This window comes from Parasteatoda tepidariorum, chromosome 3, assembly GCF_043381705.1.
Source record: "Parasteatoda tepidariorum isolate YZ-2023 chromosome 3, CAS_Ptep_4.0, whole genome shotgun sequence".
Taxonomy (NCBI): Eukaryota; Metazoa; Arthropoda; class Arachnida; order Araneae; family Theridiidae; genus Parasteatoda; species Parasteatoda tepidariorum.
Window position 1 is genome coordinate 64,504,202 of NC_092206.1, and position 26,387 is coordinate 64,530,588.

Here is a 26,387-nt window from a genome sequence, read left to right on the forward strand (position 1 = left end):
TCTAACCAAAATTTAAAATTACCGAGTCTTTTGGTGTTCCCATGGAGCTAGATAAGCGGTAAATTTATTCATCCTCTGGTAATTTTGACCATAATTTTTTTCTCTGAAAATATTATATTAATAACAAATATTTGAAACTAATGTTGTCTGGTATAAAAAACTTTTAAAAATCATGAGTTTTCTTTATTATTGTAAAAGAAAAATAATATAATAATTATCTTCGAATAGTTAAAAAATAAAGTGTTAATTATAATAAGAACACTTGACTTCAGTTTATTTTTCCCTACATTTAACTTTAAATAATGCTGAAAAAATTTCTTCATGATGCTGTTTCTTCAGTAGTATATGGGGGGGGGGCTAGAGGACACTTAGCCCTTTCCATATACTACTATTGATTTCCTATTNTGCTTCTTCTTCAATATTTTTTAAACTATGTATCAGAAAAACTATCTTTTTTCTTTTTATTTACATTCAAAAGTAGAAAGTCAATCAAAGTGTAGCATGTAAAATCTTGATTTCGTAAACATTTTAAAAACTTTCAAGTATTAAAGCAAAATAAAGGTGAAAAATAAAAAATAAGATTTTTACTTAAAATAAACAAAAACTTCAATATCAAGGCATACTATTTTCATAAATTAAAAAAAAAATTAAAATATCGATATTTTACTTTTTTAAAATACCTCATGGAAGTTTTGTGAAAAGTTATGCATACTTTTCGTTTAGCGTATCAGCTTAAAAAAATTCAACGCAATGAATGTGGTTTTAAAATTATTCAAAAATTTATTCTTAAAAACAAATCTTTGCAAGTGAAGCATGTATTTGCTTACTACTGACTTCTGCTCTAATTGAAAAGGAATTTCCTAAATTTTTAAAAGCAGAATAAATTTTATACCATAAAAAACACCCCCGCAATAATTTACGATCAACAAAATGATAGTGTCCATTTAGTCATTGTTGCTCATTGGCAGCTTTTATTTCTCAGACTAGTTGGTGCGGTCAACGGGAAAAAATTATTTTCCTTTACAAAACTATTTTAAATTTATGTTTAAACTAGTTTAAATATATTTTAACAAACAACTAGACGTTTAAAAAAAATCAGCTATTTCATTGGCATGAGAATTATGTAAAAAAGTTTTTTTTTTAAAGTAAAGCATTATAAAGAGAACAAAAAACTAATTCTATAGGAAAGCCAATTTTCACGATCATTTATATATTTACCTGTTTGCATGTATTTGCTGTACACTTATATTTTACTCACTATCTTTACTTTTCTTTTACTATTTTTACTTTGCTTTACACTTACTATAAATTAAATTATTTTCTCTGTAAAGAATGAATGCTAAAATTTAAAGAAACTTTCTTGGTTTTGCGCGAAACTGTTTCCTAATAAATGCTCCAAGTGAACATTTAATGAAAGTGACAAAATAACTATTGTCCCTTTTCGAGATAAGAAATTTCGTCAAAATTAAAAAGGAATTATTTCATACATAATTATTTTTTCAAAAACGAAAAAGAAACACTTGTCTCAAGGTATTTAACGGTTGGCATTGTTAATCACATTATAGGTGAATCAACGTTGCCTCGACAGCATAAGGAGGGCAGTTAGAACAGAGAAATTAATCACATCCATATCCGAGCTATTTTAACGAAGAGAGAAAATTTCTTTAAGAAATAGTATGATAATTAGCTAAGCAGGTAAAAAAATAAATAGATATAGCTTATAAAAAAGAACAAAAAACCTGATTGACCTGAAGAAAATTAACTTATAAATCACTCCGTCTGCCTGTGTTTACACTTAAAATTAATTTTCAATTTAAAATAAAGTACTTGATATTCAAACAATAAATTTCAAAAGTATTGAAATTTAATATGCTGTCTATAAAAAATTTCCAAAACCATAATAAGAGCAAAATATATTTTAAACTATTTCAAACATATTTTGATAGAGTACTACTTGTTCAAAAAAATATGAATTCCTGGAAAGTGAAAACTGTTTACATTAAGTTCTTCGAACAAATTTTACCTTAAATGAACTCTATATAAGTAAAGCACATAGGAAACATTTAAGTTTAGAAATTGACTTAACTGTTCAAGAGAAAACATATTCTTCGAAACTCAGCACTCTTTTCAGTGCATAAAAATGAGAAAATAAGAGTACTTTGAAAGTGAAAACTGTTTGTATTTAGATTTTCCAATAAATTTGACCTTGAATAAATTTCATAGAAGCATAACAAAAATATTCAAACTTGGAAATCGACTTAAATCTTAGCGTAGTAGCCCAAAAACATTTCTCAGCATAAAAATGTGAAAATTACCTATTTTTAAGCAGAGAGAAAAAAAATTTTGAAAAATGGCAGGATAACTAGCTAAAAAAGTCTTAAAAAATAAGAAAAAGAGAACAAAAACTAATTCTTTCTTCGGCAATTTACAAAATTTTCCGCCTGTATATATTTGTTTTACACTTCACTTTAAGTTTCAGTTCAAAATCAATTCTTGAAAGTTGAACAATGCATTTCATATGGTACTAAAAATAAAACCACTATACAAAAACTGAGAAAAATATTAAAACTGAATAGGCTGTAAAAAAATCTCTCAAACCCTTTAAGCAAACTATATTTTAAACTAGATCAAATATATTTTGTTTGAGTACCATTCATCCCGTAAAATATGAATCCCTGGAAAGTGAAAATTGTTTATATTAAGTTTACCAAGCAAATTTGACCTTAAATGAACCCCATAAAAGCAAAGCACAAAGGAAATATTCAAATTCAAAAATTGACTTAACTTTTCAAAGAAAAACATATCCTTCGAAACCCGGGATTTTTTTCTGAACATAAAGATGAGAAAATTAGCTATTTTTACGAAGAGAGAAAATTTCTTTGAAAAATGGTATGATAACAAGCTAAAAAAGTAAAGCGTAAAAAAAAAGAGAACAAAAACTTAATTCTCTGGGAAAATGGATTTTTTCCCAAAATAGCTCTTTTGGGAAGAAAAGCAACGAAAGAAAGGCAAATAGATGGAAACGAACTTGGGGGGAAAATTTAATCTAAAAACTCGACTGCCGTGATTACGTGTGATTTGCATGTTTCTGGAAAAAAAATGTACTTCAAGTTCCTTTGGATATTTAAAAGTGGATTTAATGGAGAAATAGTATCAAGCTTCAAAAATGACTAATGCTAGAGGATATTAAAGAGGACTTAGTAATGGACGCTTTGGTCTTAGAAAAATTCTTAAAATGAATTCAAGAACTTTATTTGAAAGAAGAACTTCTTTATTATTAAAAGTAATTACTTAATTTAACAATATCAAAGATTTTCCGATATACTTCTACAAAATTTTGAAGGATAAATGTTTTCCATTAGAAATATTATAGTTGTGGGAGTTATTCGTATCAATTCTTATAAACCCACTGTATGAAGAAGCAATTAAGAAAGTATGCAAAGTTTTTATTTTTATATTTCATTTGCACACACAGTGTGTAAAAATGTTTAAATTTTCACCTTTAACAATATTTAAAATACTGCTTTTTTAAATAGTGTATAGATCTCATAAAAGTAACAGTCTTTCATAAATATTTGCCAGATTCACTTATTATAAAATTTGTAGCTTGTTTCATTAATTGATTAAATTAATTGAAGGTAATTAATTTATCGCTATATGGAATTACAATTGTTTTAATTACTATATAACTGAACTTTTATCATGCTCTTTTTTCCTTAAGACATCATATGAATGAAATAGAATAATATATTTAATTTATTCTAAAATTCCAATTTTTGCTTTTACAAAAAATTACCACGTAAATATAAACTAATAAGAACGCAACTAAATATAAAGTAAAGATTATATAGTATCNATATTATATTATATTATATTATATTATATTATATTATATTATATTATATTATATTATATTATATTATATTATATTATATTATATTATATTATATTATATTATATTATATTATATTATATTATATTATATTATATTATATTATATTATATTATATTATATTATATTATATTATATTATATTATATTATATTATATTATATTATATTATATTATATTATATTATATTATATTATATTATATTATATTATATTATATTATATTATATTATATTATATTATATTATATTATATTATATTATATTATATTATATTATATTATATTATATTATATTATATTATATTATATTATATTATATTATATTATATTATATTATATTATATTATATTATATTATATTATATTATATTATATTATATTATATTATATTATATTATATTATATTATATTATATTATATTATATTATATTATATTATATTATATTATATTATATTATATTATATTATATTATATTATATTATATTATATTATATTATATTATATTATATTATATTATATTATATTATATTATATTATATTATATTATATTATATTATATTATATTATATTATATTATATTATATTATATTATATTATATTATATTATATTATATTATATTATATTATATTATATTATATTATATTATATTATATTATATTATATTATATTATATTATATTATATTATATTATATTATATTATATTATATTATATTATATTATATTATATTATATTATATTATATTATATTATATTATATTATATTATATTATATTATATTATATTATATTATATTATATTATATTATATTATATTATATTATATTATATTATATTATATTATATTATATTATATTATATTATATTATATTATATTATATTATATTATATTATATTATATTATATTATATTATATTATATTATATTATATTATATTATATTATATTATATTATATTATATTATATTATATTATATTATATTATATTGTTAATTCATCCAAAATCCCTAACATATGACCAGACTGATTTTTTTCGATAATAAACCAGCGTCTTGTGTATATCAAAACGGTACTAAAAGTCTCAAACGTCTGTGTCATTTCAGTTTTGCAACGTCGATGGAACATACTGAAATAACTTTCAAGTTACAGTGAGAATACCGACCGTTAAAGATAATTGTATACGGGCTAGTTTCGGTTAAATAAAAAAAACAGCTCTGTTAAAGTCGAATGGTAGTTTTAGGAATCCAAACGTATTTACTGAAGACGTAAATCATTCCATATTCTAAATTCACACTAAGTCGGTAAATTGTTTCACTAAGCAACAATAAGCAGGTTTAAAAAAGCCAAATTCTGAAATATTCTAAAAAGGAACTATTTAATTATTTAATAATGTGCATCTATTTTTAAATTTTTTGACTATTTGTGTCAGTTTGTAGGGAAAAAATGACATATTTTTTGTCTATTTCCATTTGATACTAGCATGCACTGCAAAGAAAAATCCAGACGAAATTACGATATAAAGACCAGCTTTTTGGGTGCATCATCCGTAAAATCCATTTTTGCGTAAAATATTATACCGTAATGTTTACAATAATATTTATTTAGTTGCAGTTATCTGGTGTTTTACTGTAATTATAATTTTAAAAATTACGATATATCAGCATTTTTTGTTCCGTAAGTTGTTCCAGTAAAATTGGATTTTACGGTAAAAAGTCCCAGTGTCCTGAGTGCCAGTACATAATACCATAATTTGATCCGGAATTTTTCGAAAAGTATGTTGGATTAAAAACCCCAACATATTTGATTTTAAAGAAAAATATTGGCAAGTATTTGTTTTTTAAGATCAATTTCATATAGATAACACTTTACTCGAAATGTCTAAAAGCAAAAAAGGAACTAAAATCAAGAATACAATTTTTGATCCCAAATTCTTTGTATTCATTACTCTACTAAATATCTATGTAATTTTGAAAAGTCTGCGTATGCAGTCCTGTTTTCTTTCTCTTACTTCCGTTGTACGTAATCAAGGTAGCAGTTTACTAATTATGTTATTTTATTATTTGTTTGGTTTAGTTGAAAAGTTACACAGAGAAAAAAAAATCAAATAAAATACCGTGATTGCGTGGTAAGAACTTTTATAGTAAAAAAGAAAACCTTAAATCTGGTGATAAAATCAAAATATAAAGTATTTAAACAATTTAGTAACTTTTCCTATCATAGGGTAAAGTTTTATCAGAAATTCTGGTATACGAAAATTATAATTCTTATTACCACACATTTTATAAATTTCAAACTTGAAAAGGAAATTAAACTGAATAAATGGAAGGTATCATGATAAAATTACAAAATCTTATCTCATTTTTTTTCAAACAGTATAGTAATAAAACTATATTTTATTGTTAATTTTCCCAAAAGTTTATATCAAGGAGCATAGGTAAAAATTACCGTGCTTTTTCCTATAGAACCAGAAACACGACAAATTTTATCATATTCGGGTAGTTTTGACCACACATTTTTTTCTTACTCTATATAATTTATATGGTGTTCCAGAATAGAAACCTCTTCTGCAAAAATAGAAAGTACAAATTTTTAATAACACGAAGTAAAGCGAAATCAGCTCAATTAAAGTATTTTAAAGACTTAAAGCTTTTTTAAGGTAATAAGCAAGCATCAAGAGCACCATCATGCTTTAACATCATTATAGCTTTCCCAATAAGGATTGCACCACCAATAATCGCCAGTTTGATACGATAAACAAGCATCATCCCAGACGTCTGGAAAATTCCTTTCCTTTTCGACTTCTATTTTATTTCTTTCATTTCATTTAAAGATCAAGTTTTAATTTCATTTGAAGGCAGTGAGGCAATATTATTGTAATCTACATTAGGATATTGCTCAGTGCTGCGTTTTTTATGAAAATGTTATGAAACATTTAATGCGTTTTTTAAGAAAACATTGTGCAAATATTTATGCAGTAACATGTTTCGATATATTGTGCTTTTTTAACTACGCAAACTTGTAAAGTACATGGAGAAAAAAAATTCTGGTAAAATTAACGTACCGTTACCGGTAATGACATTTCTAGTAAAAAAAGCAACATAATTCTGGTAATAAAAACCATAATATACTGTATTTAAACCTGTCATTTGGTAATTTTTACGTTCATATGGTAACGGCTCACCGTAAATTCAGATATTCAAAATAATACCTTTTATTATCATACATTTAGTAAAAAAAATACTAATCTGAAATGTAAATTTAACCGAAAAATGGATTTTATGACATGCTCTAAGGCAGTGTTTCCCAAACTTATGACTTTTGTGTACCCTTTCTAAATTTTTCGTAACGCTCTGTACCCCTAGTAAAAAAAGGAATGCACTTTTTACTATAAAAAAATTGCTCAAAAACTGAAAATCACAACTGGGACACCACTAATTATTAACTGTTATCTCCGCAAAAAATAGCTAGTAGAAAAATACGTAATCGTAAATTTTCATGTTTTTAAATACATTTTTTTGAAGTTTTCGCTTGTTGCAAAATATTTCGCATTAGAACGCGTACCCCCGCTAAACTGTTCCCGTACCCCTGGGGGTACGCGTACCACACTTTGGGAAACACTGCTCTAAGGTAACATAATAAAATTACAACAAATATCAAATTTTATTAGATATTTCATGATTGAACTTTATTGTTAATTTTTATTACCAAATCACTTCGGTAAAAAATTGTCAAGTTTTTTGATGTTAGCCAGAAACTCGGTAAATTTTACCATAGTTTTGCCTTATAGACTCAAGCCTTATATTTCTTGGTTTACCCACCTTTTCTTCCTTTTATCTTTCATTTCAGTAATTTGGTTTAGTTCTAGACCAATTTTCTTTTCATTGTTCCACTTCTTCCTGTGATATCCTCACGTTGCATCTCGATTAATTTAATGATTGTTCTCTCTATTATACGCTTTGGTACAGGTGATAGTACTAGTTCGAAGTATCGAAACAGCTTTATGCACTCCACCTTTTTTATTTGTGCTTATTAAGTTATATTCTGCATTAATTGTTTCGGCTTAACTGTAACAATTACTTCCTGGACTTGACAGGATAAGTTATAAGTTACAATTATAGAAAAAAAGTTCAGTTTTTTTGCAAAATCAGAAATGCAGATATCTGAGAGCTTGTTTTATATTTTAATTAACATTGAAATGTATTTTTATAATAAATTATGTGTATAATGTCTTCGATAACTGTCAAAGAGTGATTTTTACGAATAAATTGAAACAATTGTAGCAAAATGTGCGCCGACCGGACTGTGTAGGGGTCAAAGAACTGGCCTGCATCATAAAGGTTCTAGGTTCGAATCCTGGACGAGGCATGGATGTTCTTTCTTTCTCTGCACTATCTGTCCTCACTGTGGGAGCAACGTTGACGGTGACCCTGGAAGAGTGGTCAAGAAATCTGCCCTAATACGCCTGAATTGACGAAATGTCTTCCTAAGTGGACATTGGAAAGAAAAAGAAATTTAAAAAATGCGCTTTTTACACGTTAATCAATAATTTTAAATCTCATACCTAAATTAATTTCTGCGTTTTTTTTATCTTATACTAAATCGTCTCGTTGCATATATTTTAGCACTTTATATAAACACATTTGAAACCCTTTGCATGGTGCGTACTCTATTATATACCATATAATTATCACTGTCATTTAATGTTGTCATAGTGTTAAGTTGTCACCAAGCTTAGCATCCTGTTAGATATTCAGAATGAGCCACTCGAGCTGGTTGTAATAATTTTGAATGTTATTATGTCTTCCCATAACTTGAGTGATTCATGCATGTTTAAATTCATTACAAATGCTTGTCTGGATAAACCCATGTATTGTTCTATATTATTGACATATGTAAGTGTATGCCTACTATTTAATTAATTTGAATTACATTTAAATCTTAATTCAGCCTATATGCATTAAATTATAATTAGTAAAATGTTGCATTTTAGAATAAGTTTTATAAGTGTGATATTGTTAATTAAACTCAGATACAGATTATTGTTTCGTAACCACTATTTTTAATTATATTACACAATTAGAATCCACTATTACACAATTAGAATCCTTTTTAAAAATAAAAACGAACGCGAAAGTGTTTACATTAGAAGACAAAAAGTATTAGGAAAAAAAGAACGTCATCAAAATATGACTTGCTCTGGAGGAAGCAGGGATTAAAAACAACGAAACCAGTTTTACCTCAGACATTTAAAGATATTTCTGACAGTAATTTTTCATTTCTTCTCAATTTTCCCCGACAATCAAACTGGTTTTGATATTTTTCATTTCACTATTCTCAATAGTATTTCGTTATGTTTTGATAAGTATTTTTTTTCCTCGCACCTATAATAATTTGAAACCCTTAGTGTATATGGTTTTTATTTTATTCCTTGCAATTTCCGGCGAAGCGTTTTCTGTCCGGTAGCACTTCCAAAAATATTATACACCACTACAAATTTAACACTATTTACTTCTAAACATCCACCGTTGTCAAACAACTATTATTCTTCAAATATAGAGCTTAAGTATAACTCGTTAAGTAGAATACACGATCTACGTTCGCAGTTATTAATGTACAGCTTGACTAATGATAAAATGTTTGGAAGTATAGTGATTGCAAAATTCCTTATACATATTCGACCAGCATGAGCTCTTTAGTATGCACATGCTTAATTAAAATGAACTAATCCAGACATAGATTAACAATATTGTATAGTGATAGCAAAATTCCTTATGTATATTGTATAGTGATTGCAAAATTCCTTATACATATTCGACCAGCATGAGTTCTTTAGTATGCACATGCTATATGGTGNATCAAAATATGACTTGCTCTGGAGGAAGGAGGGATTAAAAACAACGAAACAAGTTTTACCTCAGACATTTAAAGATATTTCTGACAGTAATTTTTCATTTCTTCTCAATTTTCCCCGACAATCAAACTGGTTTTGATATTTTTCATTTCACTATTCTCAATAGTATTTCGTTATGTTTTGATAAGTATTTTTTTTCCTCGCACCTATAATAATTTGAAACCCTTAGTGTATATGGTTTTTATTTTATTCCTTGCAATTTCCGGCGAAGCGTTTTCTGTCCGGTAACACTTCCAAAAATATTATGAACCACTACAAATTTAACACTATTTGCTTCTAAACATCCACCGTTGCTAAACAACTATTATTCTTCACTTAACATAGAGCTTAAGTATAACACTTTAAGTAGAATACACGATATACGGTCGTAGTTATTAATGTACAGCTTGACTAATGATAATATGTATGAAGCATAGTGATTGCAAAATTCTTTATACATATTCGACCAGTAAGAGCTCTTCAGTAAGCACATGCTTAATTAAAGTGAACTAATCCAGACACAGATTAACAATATTGTTTATTGATTGATATTGCTTATTATTGATTAACAAAGTTGTTTTGTATTTGAATTACGTATCTAACATGATAAAAAATTAAATTTATTGAAAAGAATTAAGAATTAACTTATTTTTATTGGGTTATAGATGAAGACTAATAGCATTTTTTTTTTCAAAATGGTATTAATGATATTTGAAATGTAATGGAATGTTTTAAACTTGAAATATAATGAGATTTAATTTTTTTGAAGGACATTTCGAAAATAGTTTACTTTATAATTCAATAGAAATATTTTTTTCCTTTATTAAGTTACTTAAAAGCGTTAAAATATTTTTAAAAATATTAAAATAATTCGTTTAAAATATTGCAATAGTTGCCTTAAAATTTTTTAATTGTTTTTTTTAAATTAACTTTTTGATGTATATATTTATTTGAAATAAATATTTTGATTTCTACAATACTTATTTTGAAATATTAGAATGATTCTTATATTTGAATGATTAGCTTGAAAATGCTCCTTATTGAAATATTTTTTTTCAAAAAATACATATTATTTAATAATTAAGTTATTGCAACAAAACATATTTATTAAATCATCATGTATTAAAGCAAGATTCATAGAAAACTTCGTATCTATAGTTGTCGGAATGAAATTTATCCTAGAAAATCTTCACTGATGGTCAATGAACTAAGAGAAAAATATATGATAAGGTAAACAGAAATTAAGAAAAGAAAAAAATAAATAGTGATTTAAAATCATGTAACTACTTAAAGATATTTCTTATTAAAATAGGGCGAATTCTATTGCCCGTTTTATCGTTGAATAAACAGCGATTCGTTTAATGAGTAGCTTCGAATTTCCTAGAAATGTTGCATTTTAAAATTTTAAGAAACTAAAATGATAGGCTTTGCCAAAGTGAAAGCTTTTATAAAATCTGAAATTTAAAACCATTTAATTAGATTTAGGGTTAGACTTCGCCATTTTAAAATGAAGATATTTCCTATATAATAGCATTTTAGGAATTGCTTTTTAAGAAAATACATATGAGGAAAATATGAATTACTTTAAAAGAATTTTATGCATGCATTGCTTAAAAAATATTTTAATTAAGTTTGAATATTTTTTATCGTCGAAACAATTATATTAAGTTTCATTTTTAATTTTCCGTTGATTTTAAATTTTTATATTTTAGTGCAGAACTTTAGTTTAAAAATTGATAATTTAATTTCTAATAAAAGGAAAGTGCTGGATAAAATTAACACGATTTTATTCCATTCAATATACTCTCATGTAGGTGCATATCAATTTCATTTTGCATTGATAGCATGCTTTTGCTATTCAGTCGCTGAACTATAACTTACAAACCAATCGATTTATTTCCAAATTTTTGATGTAATACTTCAATAATTTATTTTGGTGAGTGAAACAAAATTATTCAATTGTTTCAAGGAAATCTAAAAGTGTATTTAAGATAAAAAAAATACATTAACGATTTATTCATATAAGTAAATTCATCAATTCAACTCGATAAATTTCGAGACGTTTTAAATTAAAAATAGGACATTTGAAACAGAAATGAATGTAAAATATTTTCATCAAACAACAGTCTTAAATTATTCAACCAAGTCTTGAGGCCCATGCCAATACTTCAAATTATATCAGAACAAGAATAAATAAATAAGAACGAAAAATCAGATATTTATCATTCATATTCCTATCTTTGGGCTAAATATTCGCTTTTATAAGATCACACGTATTCGTAATGCTGAGAAAAATCGAAAATGAAGTCAAAACACGAAGAAATAAACCTTTTCCTGATAATAAAAAAGAGAAAAAAAGTTATTCGAAGTAGTCGATACTAATAAAAGAACTTCCGTGAACGATATTATCGAATGAAGGAGATTGAAAGGAGAAAAGCGAAGTAGTGACGTCAGCCGGAGCGCCCCCTGTTCCCACAGAACGGACCGTAAAGTAGAGATCGGGGGGCGGCGTCATTTGCAAACTGGGAGTCCGATCTGTAAAGGGATCGCGCTCCTTCGTCCGCCAAGACGGACCGCCACGACGGAAACAACAACAAAACTTGTCGCGTTGCTCGTTCCTTCCACGCGTGTACTTCCGCGCGCTGGCGGAGGTTCCGAGACAAAATTTCGCGGATACAGTTCGCCGAGAAATGGGGTGTGACCCCCGTGCTGAAGCCGCGGAATGTAGAGACCGGCTCAAAGGCGACCACCCCTCGCAGGAGGTCGTCCGGCAGCAGCAACAAGGAACGCAGCGTCCCCACATCGGGGAACGGAAGCGTTCTTGTACTTCCTACTTCCGATGGTGGTTCTCATATTATTTCTTTTCTTCCTGATTCCAGGTCGCTTCCGAAACTGGGCAGCGAGGACCTGGGCGGACCAGATGGAATTGCCAATCGTCAACAACAGCAGCAACAACAGACGACCACAGGCTCGCCCTCCCCTGGCAACTTCGAACCCATTCCTCATGATCACGACTTCTGTGAACGAGTCGTCATCAACGTCTCTGGATTGAGGTTCGAGACCCAGCTGCGGACGCTCAACCAGTTCCCCGATAGCTTGCTTGGCGATCCAACGAGGAGGATACGTTACTTCGACCCCTTGCGCAACGAATACTTCTTCGACCGCAACCGACCAAGCTTCGACGCTATTCTCTACTATTATCAAAGTGGAGGACGGCTTCGGAGACCAGTCAACGTCCCTCTGGATGTATTTGCAGAGGAGATCAAGTTCTATGAACTTGGTGAAGTGACGTTCAATAAGTTCCGCGAGGATGAAGGTTTCATCAAGGAAGATGAGAAACCTCTGCCGAAGCAGGAGCTACAGAAAAAGATGTGGCTCCTCTTCGAGTATCCAGAAAGTTCCCAAGCTGCACGTGTGATCGCTATTATATCCGTTGTAGTTATTTTACTGTCCATATTTATCTTCTGCCTGGAGACGCTGCCCGAGTTCAAGCACTACAAACTTTTCAATACGACCAATAACATGACTCGAGTCGTCGAAGACGAAGTACCCAAAACGACAGATGCCTTCTTTATCATCGAGACGGCTTGTATTGTATGGTTCACCTTTGAATTGCTGGTACGATTCCTAGCGTGTCCCAACAAAATAGCATTTTTCAAAGATGTGATGAACAGTATAGACTTGGTCGCTATCATTCCTTATTTCATAACTTTGGCGACAGTTGTGGCCGAGGCTAAAGCTCAAGAACTGCCCATAATCTCCGTGAACGAGAGGGCTAGTAATAATCAGGCAATGTCGCTTGCCATCCTTCGAGTTATCCGTCTTGTACGGGTGTTCAGAATTTTCAAGCTGTCCAGACACTCGAAGGGCCTGCAGATTCTCGGTCGGACTCTGAAGGCCAGTATGCGAGAGCTGGGCTTGCTCATCTTTTTCCTTTTCATAGGAGTGATTCTGTTCTCGAGTGCCGTATATTATGCGGAAGCGGATTCAGAACGTTCTTACTTCAAAAGCATTCCAGACGCCTTTTGGTGGGCAGTGGTCACAATGACCACAGTAGGATACGGTGATATGCGTCCAGTGGGCGTCTGGGGCAAAATAGTAGGCTCCCTCTGTGCCATTGCTGGTGTCCTCACAATTGCGCTCCCCGTGCCAGTTATAGTCTCCAATTTCAATTACTTCTACCATCGCGAGACGGACCAAGAGGAGATGCAGTCACAGAACTTCAATCATGTTACTAGTTGTCCCTATTTACCTGGCACGGTAGGGACGAAACTTAAGCGTGACTCGCTTAGTGAATCGACGTCAGACATTATGGAACTGGAAGAAGGAGGTGGTGACAACGCTGTCACTCCTGGTACGCCTTCTTCAGGATTTAAACGATCTAATCCCGGCCACACAAATAACAATCATACCTCGTCCGTCTCTGTGGCCGTGGAAACAGATGTATGATTATAAATTCATTCCGTCTACATAATGCTACGTATTTCTGTTCCAATTTGGATTTCATTTGCAAAACGTATCCTTTTTTCTTCTCTTCTGTGAGAACATGATAATGTTATTTTATTTCGCAGCTTTACCTGGATAGTAAGGTAAGTCATACTTTTCAATATTATTTTTCAAATATTTATTTATTGTTAACATACAATCAAAATGTCTTATATCACTTTGGAATCTGTACACTTATTTAGCAAAAAATGTGGGTATTGCTGAAATGCATAATGCTGTTGTTCATATTTTTTAACGAACTACTTTAAGGTAATAATATGGCTGAGTTTCATAAATGTAAATTTAAAGTTTTAAATTCTTCATGATAGTATAAACAGACCAAGTGTTACTTTAAAAACGCGAAAATAGTACTGCCATAACGGAATCAAGATTAAAATATTGTAATGTAGCTTATTTAAAGCTATGTTTATAATGATAAAATCCAACATTTTTAAAAGGAGTATCCCAATTTGGCTCTGAAAGAACTAAAAAATTTTATTTAATTTAGAGAAAAAAAATTTCCATGAGCATAAATTGAAAAATCCCCCTCCTATTTCTAAAATAAATTTAACTATTATCCAAAGAGGGGCTAAAGTGAAAAAAAATTTATAATAGAGTGATTTTTCGGAATTTTTTTAAAAAAAATATTTCAATTCATATTCCATTTCATACAACGGTTATATTACGATGCTACAGTAATGCTTAATTTCTACTAATTTATAGTGTTACGAATAACGCTATTGAAAACTTTATTTAGTTGACTTATAATTTCATTAGATTGAAACCTTCAAAGATATTTAATAAATTTAATACAATAAAATAAACATAATTTATATATAATAAAATAAGCACTATTTATGAGTATTTATTATGAAACAATAGTTAGATATAAATACAGATAAAAATAATGCTTAATTCTTCCGAAGTACTGTAATGAGTTTTTAAATGCCATTTATTTTATTAATAATTTTGCTCCTAGAAAAGTTCTAAAAAATTTTTTTTGAATGTCATAAACATCTTTTTATATTATGTATTTTTATTAAGTCTTTATTGTATAATTGCAATGAAAGGTACTTTGCATATTTATTTACTAAGAAATGTATTCCTAGTTAAAATGCATAATGCTGTAGTCCATATTTTTTAATGAACTTACTTTAAGGTATGTGAAATAATATGACACAGAATTTTACAAATGTAATCTTAGAGTGTAAAATACTTCATAATAGTAAAAAAAGACTAAGTGCTATTCTGAAAAATGTAAAAATAATACTGCCATACAGGAGCCAATAATAAAATATTGTAATGTAGTTTAACTAAGGTTAAGTTTATAATAACAAAATACATTTTTAAAAGTTATAACAAAATACAATATTTTCAAAATTTGACTTTAAAAGAACTGCGAATTTTCATTTCATTCAGAGAAAATATTTTCCTGTGAGCATAAATTGAAACATTTCCCCTATTTCTAAAATAAATTTTACCTATTATCCATAAAAGGGCTAAATTTAAAAAAAAATTATAAAAGTGTTTTGTCATATTTTTAAAAAAATAATAATCTTTCAATTCACATTCCATTTAATATAACGGTTATATTAAGAAGCTAGCAGTAATGCCTAATTTCTACAAATTTATAGAGTTACGAATAACGCTAGTGAAGACTTTATTTAGTTGACTTATAATTTCATTTGATTGAAAACTTTAAAGATATTTAATAAAATAAACATATTTTATAAGCATTTATCATGAAACAATAGTGATATTTAAATGCTGATAATAATAATGCTTAATTGTTGCAAAGTACTGTAATGAGTTTTTAAATTTCATTTATTTGATTAAAAATTTTGTTCTAAAAAAGTTTTAAAACTTTTTTGGAATTTCATATATAGCTTTTTATATGCTGTATTTTTATGAAGTATTTATTGTATAATTGCAATAAAAGGGAACAAAGGAATCAATTGGTGGTAATATTTCATTCGCACACAATCATCATTTTAACAAAGTGCTTAATTATTTTTTTGGAGATTAATGCGAAGAAGTAATTATAAATACTTCCATAAAAAAATGTATGTAAATTGGTTTCATATATAGTGAACCATACGTAATCATATCTTATAAATTTTAATAACTAGGAGAGAATAATAATTCATTGTTTTTTCTATATTAGAATATATGATTATATTAGAATATATGATTATATTAGAATATATGATTATATTAGAATATATGACGAATTACAGTGAGACAAAAAAATAATAATAACTTTCGGTGCGCTCAATGGGTCGAAGCGCCTGTAATTACTCAATTAGCGCTATCTTATATTAATTAACAAAATCAAAAATAAAATCTTTATATTTTTTTGGAATGTACTCTTTTTTATGATATCTTTGAAATTATTGTACTTATGTAGGAAATCCTTTATCCCAAAAAGTAATTTCCCCTAAAAAATATTTTTTACATGGCTTATTCACTTTTATTATTCGATTTTGTAAACATGGAAAGCTTATTGCAAGATAAACACATTTTTGCAACTTCACTTGTATTACATCTTTTTTTAAATCCAACAAAACATCCAAAATTTTAGTAAAATAAGTCAAATAGTTTCAGAAACATTAAGAGGGAAAAAATATTAGTTTCTAAATTTCCAAACTTTTTAACCAATTTTGATCTAATATCGGAACTAATAATTAAATCACTATTTATTAAATCATTATTTAAAAAGATTTAAAAATTTATGTTCTTCTCAAAACAAAAGTTTTTCCATAATTATCAAATTAAATTATGAAAAAATAATAAACTCAAATTACATAAAAAATACACATTATATTAAAATATATAAATTATATATTAATTTTCATATAATAAACATAATATAAAAATAACAAATTCATGAATACGCATGCACGAAAATAATGAATGCGCTTTTTTGAATGTAATTACCCTTGAGTAAGGGAGTCTTATAAATAGACGGCATATTTTTTTTTAATTTGAATAATTAGATTTAAAAATATGACGAAAACGCTGAAGTTAAAAATAACAAGATTAAGACCAAAGTTTGTACGGATAAAGTTTGTACAGATTTTCAAAGGATGCTTCTCATACTTTGAGGGTTAAAAACTGAATCCAATCTTTTTTTAAAAAAAGCATGCTTATTTAAGATTAATTCTTTAGTAATATGTAAGATTTAAAAAATTACAGAATTTTAAACAATTAAACTCTATAAAAGCACCGATTATTCAATATAAACTAAATATGCAATACCGAAAGTTTATCCAAACTCAAGAACTTGGCATAGTTTAAATATTTAGTATATTTTTTATTAAATATGCATTTAAAATAAATATGCATCATAGGTACAGAAAAATATTTATAAATGCATTTTTTCATATATTTAGTGCTAATATTTATTTCAGATGTATTTTATTTATTTCAGATGTATTTATTCTATGAAATGCGGATAAAATAAAATAAAATTATATCTCCCGAAGCATTTGCGTCTAAAATAACAATTGCTTGTGAAGCTGTTTATATTTATGGGAAGTGCTTCTCCCATAAAATTAGTTTGTTGAAAAGATCAATAATTAATCAATAAAGTCTAATTTATTGCGGCAGTTTATATAACAGAACGAAATTTGATTAGTTCGTGAAGGAATTGTGTAACCTAAATACATTTTAAATGAAAAATCAAAACAAATGTTATTATTCCGGTATTTTTTTTTCATTGAAATAATCAATATAAAGAAATGTTTAAATCGTCGGTAAGTGTCCTCACAATTGCGCTCCCCGTGCCAGTTATAGTCTCCAATTTCAATTACTTCTACCATCGCGAGACGGACCAAGAGGAGATGCAGTCACAGAACTTCAATCATGTTACTAGTTGTCCCTATTTACCTGGCACGGTAGGGACGAAACTTAAGCGTGACTCGCTTAGTGAATCGACGNAGAATGGATCAATTTATTTCTATTTTTAAAGATTTTAAAAAAGGTTTTATATGATGTTATTTTAATGATGACACTGGTTTGAATATCTATGTATATTTAATAAAACATTTCTATTTCTATTAATTTTTGATATAGTGTTTAGTTTCTTAGAATAGTCTTCTATATTGTAAAATTATATAATTGCATTATTATATTATTATATAATATTAACCGCGAACTACTTAGAATCAGTATTTATTTTAAATTTTGAGACTGAGAATATCAAGAGACAAATTAGTGTTTTTGTAACCCCAATGTTAGGGGATAGTTAAACGCGACGATTACGTTTTGTAAAAGAGTTATTTAAAGTTATGATATTACATACCTTCATTCCCAATGATAAATTCGATAAAGGAAGTATTCGAAAGTGTCTCAAATATCTTAAAATAATCTCTTAAACAAATTGCTCTTGAATGCTCTATTAAAGAAAAAACGTTTGCTTGAAAATACTGTCGTTCCCGCCTTTCTTCGATAACGAATTTTAAGGGACCAGAAAATTCTCCTTCTTTTGTTTTAGTAATAAATACGTGAAAACTAATTTTCCTATTTTACAAATTTAAACTGTTGTTTTTGTACATTTTTGCGCAAAAGCTGTTCTGAATTGCATTCTTTTTATTAAATTGCGTTTAAATTGAAATGTTTTAATGTGAGAAAAAATAAAACTATTTTGAATATTAAGGTGTTTCAGAATCTTTTCGGGAATTTTAATTATCGTTTTTTACTTCAAATACAGGCATTTTTTGGCAACGGGTTATACTTAATCATAAAATTTTAAGCTATTCAAACTTTAAAACAAACTAATTTTTTTTTATTTCTGAAAAAAATATCAAATACACTCTATAACAAAAAAATCGACGCACATACAAGAAGTTGTCCGATTAAAACGAAAATTGGTGGAGAGGAAGACAATGTACAGAATAGTAAATGATTAAAATTTCAGAACAATTGAATAATTTATTGCAGAGTTACAGAAACAAGTTCAATAAGGTGTTGACCCGCCTCTAGCCTGTGGATACAAGCTGCCACACGGTGTGGCATAGACCGATAAAGCTCCCGAGTGGTCTCCTGCGGTATTTCCTGCCAAATTAGATCCAATTGTTGAACGATGTCATCAACATTCCGTGCCAGATGCAATCGCCTTTCCATCATATCCCAGACATGCTCGATGGGAGAGAGATCTGGTGATGTGGCAGGAAAAGGAACAGCTTGACAAGCTTGCAGACAGTTCATAGCAACACGTGCCGTATGTGGTCTGGCATTGTCCTGCTGNCATCATATCCCAGACATGCTCGATGGGAGAGAGATCTGGTGATCTGGCAGGAAAAGGAACAGTTTGACAAGCTTGCAGACAGTTCATAGCAACACGTGCCGTATGTGGTCTGGCATTGTCCTGCTGAAAAACCAACCCAGGGCGCTGCAAAAGGAACGGTAGCAAAACAGGTCTTAGGATGTCGTCGACTTACCGCTGTGCAGTAAGTTTACCTCAAATGGCGATCAAAGGGATCCGGTTGTCAAAGGAAATGGCACCCCAGACCATAATGCCTTGTTGAGGGCCGGTGTGGCGTGCAATAGTGAATGCAGGATCCCCCTCTGCTCTGTGCGTCTCCAAAGACGTATTCGATGATCGTCAGGACTCAGTTGGAAGCGGGATTCGTCGCTAAAGACTATACGTCCCCAGTCGGCATCATTCCAGCCTGATCGAGAGTCGATTTTGCGCGTCTTAGTGCGTTCTTGGTGCGTCAATTTTTTTGTTATAGAGTGTAGTATTAAAATAATAGTTTATTATAAATTGAAAGTAATTTTATCTATTAATGCTTTGTTAACTTTTGAACCACGTGACAAATTGTATTTGTAGGCAACCCACTAAAAAAACTCAATACAACAATGAAATTGAACTTTTAAATATTTAATAATTATTAAGCAAGTTNGCAATAGTGAATGCAGGACCCCCTCTGCTCTGTGCGTCTCCAAAGACGTATTCGATGATCGTCAGGACTCAGTTGGAAGCGGGATTCGTCGCTAAAGACTATACATCCCCAGTCGGCATCATTCCAGCCTGATCGAGCGTCAATTTTGCGCATCTTAGTGCGTTCTTGGTGCGTCAATTTTTTTTTTATAGAGTGTAGTATTAAAATAATAGTTTATAATAAATTGAAAGTAATTTTATCTATTAATGCTTTGTTAACTTTTGAACCGCGTGACAAATTGTATTTGTAGGCAACCCACTAAAAAAACTCAATACAACAATGAAGTTGAACTTTTAAATATTTAATAATTATTAAGCAAGTTAAAAGCGCTTAATATTCCAATTTATGCTTCATTTAATAAAATTAAAATTTTATAATAATTTAATTTTATTCAAAACTTTTTAGAATGCTTTAAACTATTAACGTACAAATATGACAACTACGAGATTTGTAGATAGTATTTAATGACAAATTTTAGTAATTATCTCTAGGTCAAAAGTTGCCATTGTTCTCTTACGTTACAGCTTCAAACGTCAGTTACACGTGTGAAATTAGGTGGCCTGCTAAATCACAGGCGGCGCTATGTTGAAAGATATCGGATACAGATACAGTGAAAAATGATAAGAAAAGAGTATGATTTATATTTTAAAAGAACTCGCGTTATTTAACCTAAAGTAGTTTATCGGTTATGTAGAATCATTGATCTATTGCTAACTAACCAACGATAATTACAATTGTTAGCCAATCGATAATACCTATCGAAAATTCTTATACTCAAAATTGATTTCCTGCTTCATGTTCTTATTAAGATTTGTTCGTTTTATTCAACATAAAATTTACATATCTGCTGAAAGTTTATTTAGAAAATAAAGTAATTCTTAAGTTAGAATTTTTAGCTAAGAAAAAATTTTTACATTAAAAGTGACGGAAAATAATTATTTTATTTCTCTTTCCCTCTTTTTTTGTTCGTCTTTAAATAAGAAATTATGTAAAAATATGGATAATTTATCAAATCCTTGTTAACTGAAAAATCTTTTCGTCATTTTTCCTCCTAATCTTTTTTTAAAGTACAAACACATATATGCCTTTATATCCAAAAACAAAATGCCAGTTATTTTATTTAAATATATCATAAAAGAAGTTCTTTTATAAAAGTATAGTTTGACAATTGATATATTGGAAATTGCATTTTTAAACCTACAGTTTTGTAACCCAAAACATATTGTATATTTTTAAATAGGATGCAAATAATAATTTATCTTATTTTTTCTCCACTTTTAAATTCCTCATAATAAGTTTATTTGGAAGAAGTTGGGATAGATTTAGAATAAATTCGTAATATTTTCATAAATAAATAAAACTTCCTTCTCTTCCTAATGTCTTGTTTGCTTATTATGCCTAAATAAATCTTGTAAAATTATAAGCACATATTTCTTAAATTTTAAACCTTAATTGTTAGAAATTATTTTTAAGGAAATGACAAAAGTTTTAATTACGTAATATCTTTGATTAATGATTGTTATCTTAAAGAAAATGCTTTATTTAAATTAAGGAAGTAGAGTTATTTAAAGACAAAGTTGTGTATTGCTAATTTTCCAGAGATAATTAGAATTGCTAGCAAATCAAGGGACATATTTCCAAGATTTCTTCACGCAAAATCACTCTTGCGTCATGAATCCTAGTTAGTGTTGACATGAAACTTTAATTTAGTAGGAAATGTGTCTTTTTAATTAAAGTTTATTTGGAATGTTTAAAACTTTAAATTTAAGTTTGTTAATTTAAATTAATGTTTATTGCTTGTAAATTTTTTAATTATAATCTAAATTACTTATTTGTTTTTGGATTAAACACGCATTATTTTATTAGTTTTTGATTAAATATGGCATTCATACCATTGTAGCTTGTCCTATACTTAGCAATTTTAGGTTCAAATATTCATTTACTCACCTGAAAAATATCTACAATAACTTTTCTTCTTACATCTTAAAACAAATAGTGGAAGGTGTTTATTTACAGTTATTAGAAACTTGTTGGAAAAACGTTTTGATTTTTTATGCGTGGCTTCGTGGTTATTCATTGAAATTCAGAATATATAATAAAAATTACCATTTTTTATAACTTTGCAACTATTATATTTCTACGAAAGCGACTATTACATTTTTTAAACTATCTCTAATTGCCAATTTATGTTTACAACTTTATATTTACTCAGTTTATATTACCTAAAGAGCACTTATAAGTTTTTGAACGTTTACTTATCTGAAAAACTTATTTAACCGTTTGCAGTTTTTACTAATTTATTAATTTTATAAAATAATTATTTGATTGCATTTCAAAGCAAGGAAAATATAATCAAAATCGTAATATGTTATCGAAAATTAGATTGATTCAGCTTATTTTCATAAAATCTAATTATAATTTTTAAAATAAATTATGTATTCAAAGCTTATATGGATACCCCTTAAAATTTCAACCCATCCCAATTTAGTTTAGCATCAGTTAATTTTATTAAAAAGAAGTATAATTTCAATAAAAACATACAGTAATTAATCTACGTTTTCGTAAAAAAAGCTTAAGAATGAAAGGACAATAAGGAAAAACATGGAATTTGGATTTCAAATGAAAGCTTGCAGATGCTAATTTCTAAACCCTTTTTAAGCAAAGAACATGCAAAAGTCTTGGATGCCGTATACATATTTGATATAAAAATTGCTTTAAGAGTTAGAACATGTTGAAGATTTCTTTTGTTCCTGTCATCGTTTTTTCTTATGTGAGTTATTTAAAGTAGTCATATGAGTTATTTATTGCAGTTATGTAAGAATAGTAAAGTTTTTACAAAGTAAAAATTACATAATATTTCATACTGGATATGTTCTTTTTTTAATTTTAATTGCAAAGCACATGATACTTATTTTGTTTAAATTTCTAATTCATATTGATATTTTGTTACGAAAAATTATCTAAAGCTGTACATTTTAAACAAAATTGGCCTAAAATTTAAATTGTTTTCATTCCAATACTTTTCTTGATTACTGTTTGTTTCGATTTAATTAGCAATCACAAAATTTGCAGAAAATAATGGTTACAATTATTGCAAAAAGTTTTATTTTTATTTCTTTTGATTTCCTGAAAAAAAAACAGTTCAACCGGATTCTTCAACAAAGTAAACTGTTCAGACATTGTTTAGTCAGGAAAGAGAAAAATGACATTCTAAATCCACTTATAAATTGTTTCAAATCATTAGACACGTTTTTCTAATTGAAACATATTAGTTTAACGCGGAGTATAATATTTTTTCTTTACTTCTAATCGAGCTCGTTCAGTTAAGCAACTATGTTATTCGCTGTCCATGGCCACACATATAATTTGGACAGAGACAAAATCGAAAAAGCACACGCACTAAACGTTAATTGATCGTAGCAGCTTAACCTAGTGTCTTTTGCCACTTACTTACGTCTCGTCATACCCCAACCAGCAGACCTTTTCAATTGAACATGATCCATAATGACATCTTGTCCGATGGGAAGGCGGAAGCTGGCGTATCGAACAACGCTAATGGCATTTCAACGTCCTCTCCCCTTCCTTTTTCTTTTTGACACACACTGATGTCACAATTTAGTGATAGATCTAGGTATAATTTCATCTATGGGGCATGAGTTTTTCGTACAAATAAATTTGAACTTTGATGCGTGACACTGGCGTTAATGTCTTTTTCATTGAAGTCATCATTTTCTATTTTTTTTTAAAACTGTTCTTCTCCAAACATAAGGGGAAATAGATTGTTGAAAATAAGATATATTTTGGAGTCACAGTTGGATTTTATTGTTACATTTTATTTATAAGACAATGCTTTTAAATAGCTTATAGTTGCGTCAGAGAGATATTTTGTTGTGTAGTGAATTTCTCGACAGTAGAAAAGTAATGTTTAACTAATAAAAAGGCAATATTCGACTAATAAAGGAAACAATATTCGATAAATGACGATGCAATATTTGATTAATAAAAACCAATATTCGACTGACAAAAAACAGTATTCTAATAATAATAAAGTATTCTAATAATAATAAGTTGACGAATAATATTACTAAAAAAACAATATTCAACTACTAAAAAAAATATTCGACCAATAAAAAATCAAAATTTGGTTAATAAAAGAACTATCTTAGATTAATAAAAAAATATTGTTCGAATTATTAAAAAAGAAGCAATATTATTTCATATTTACGAATTTCTTACCCTGGTTTTTCAAACATGCACGGTTTGCTGAAATGTATGTGCCAATTTCAAATCCTTCTCATTTTGCATTCATGTTTTATATTTTAGTATTTTTCACTAAACAAAAACTATAACAGATTCCTTAAATGTTAATTAACAATGAAATAAGAAGTTTCAAAGGTGATTTGTCTTGTTTCAAAGCAAGTTACACGTGTTACTATTTCAATATAAGAATGCTGTAGAAGAAATTACTCTTTCATTCTAAAATTACAGTGTCATGACCGGCAGAAGTCTCCCATCCAATTAACCGTAAAGTTTACGGTAAAGTGGAATGGAATTGGATTTAATTAGTCTATCTGGTTGATTTACTTATCGTAACAGATGTGAAATACTTGACTTTGTTGTGCTAAACAGCTTTATGGTAGTGTTGCCATCTATGCGTGAGTGAGAGTTTAGTATTCTAATTGTCCTGGGTCACAAATCGAGGAGTGTGGGACACTGTAAACTCTTCGTGTGCTGATGGCATTAGTGGAAACATTGCGGGGTCAACGCTGGGACTCAAACCCACGTTCTGTCGTTCATGAGATCTATAGATTTGCCATAACGGCTATTATACGTGCCCCACTTTTTGGAACTAAGTGACTTCATTATGTGAGCCTTGTCGGTGCGATAAAACTATGGTTGTTTAACCGTATTAGGGGAAAGTCACGGTTTTTCTCACAGTTAACAGTTTGAATACCATTTTATTTATAGTTATTTGACTGTTTTGCTTGAGTAGTAGAAATTTCTCGGAAAAAAGAGCAAAATAACAATGACATAAATAACAATTTATGTCATTGTTATTTTGACCTTTTTTCCGAGAAATTTCTAGCAGTGTAGTCGAATTCATGAAACGAAGAATTACTTTTGAACAGTACTTTCAAAAAAATTAAATGACATTTGAATTATCTATAGAATTGGCATTTTATAAAACTATAATATTGAACTAAAGGAATAGAAATTTAATCATTCGACAAATCTTCACTTTGGTAAAAACTAGTTTTTTTACTGATTCAAATATCATGCATTAGATAACGCGTCATTTTTTTCAAAACTTCTTTTTTTGTTTTCTAAAATGTATCATCATTTTTTGAAAGTTCCCAAGACTATGTAATAATGTAATATAAAAATCTTAGTATTTTGATTTTCTAATCTTATTATTACAGATAACTAAATGCTGTATAATGTAAGAAAATGCGTTTTTTATACGTCTGTTTCTCATTCTTTTGAGAAATTTAATTAAATCTTCGAGAAATTTAATCAAATATTAAGCATTTAATATCAGAAACAAATACAGTCAACAATTTTTTAATGATGTCAATTATGAAATTTTCGAATTCGTAAAATCATTTTACATAGATGTTTAAAACATTTTATAATATCTGTAGTATATTTTTATCCTAAATCTAGCACACTTAGATAAATTAGAGAGCTATTTTTCAGCTTTAAAATAAACAAAGATGCTACAAACATTAATTAAACACTCTTTAGAATAGGAATCAAACTTATTAATACCATCATGGTTTGTCAAAAAAATTGGATATAATAGTAACTCAATACTTCATAATTATTTCGACAAAAAAATCTAGTTGAAGTTATTAGAACAAAATTAATCTGATCTCAAAAGCTTGTTAAATAAAATATAATTAAAAACCACTTGACGAACAAAATTCTTCTATCCTAATTTCAGAACAATTGTAAAAACATTAAAAAAAGAAAAGATTTTAACCTAGTTTTGAAATATGAATAATCTCATTATAAAATGTATTTATCGTAGCTACTTTTGAAGCTTTTCTATTTTTAATGCTCAAAATGATGAAGGGGAAATCTTAAGAAAATGGCATTACTTAAGCTTATTTCAAGATTTAAAAATTTTATTTTCTTCTTCAAGTTTTTTTCTTTTAAATATTAAACCGCTTCTAGAA

The 26,387-nt window shown here is 28.1% G+C and overlaps 1 protein-coding gene across 2 annotated transcripts in view; it reads left to right on the forward strand.

Annotated features, from left to right (window-relative positions):
* LOC107445685 (potassium voltage-gated channel protein Shaker) overlaps positions 1-26,387 on the forward strand; it is a 237,248-nt gene that overhangs the window by 111,299 nt on the left and 99,562 nt on the right. For both annotated transcript variants that reach the window (XM_016060152.4, XM_043039400.2), the window contains exon 2: positions 12,658-14,294. In XM_016060152.4, coding sequence (XP_015915638.1) covers positions 12,658-14,227 — 1,570 coding nt within the window. In that variant the 3' untranslated portion in view covers positions 14,228-14,294. The remainder of the gene's footprint in view (positions 1-12,657; positions 14,295-26,387) is intronic.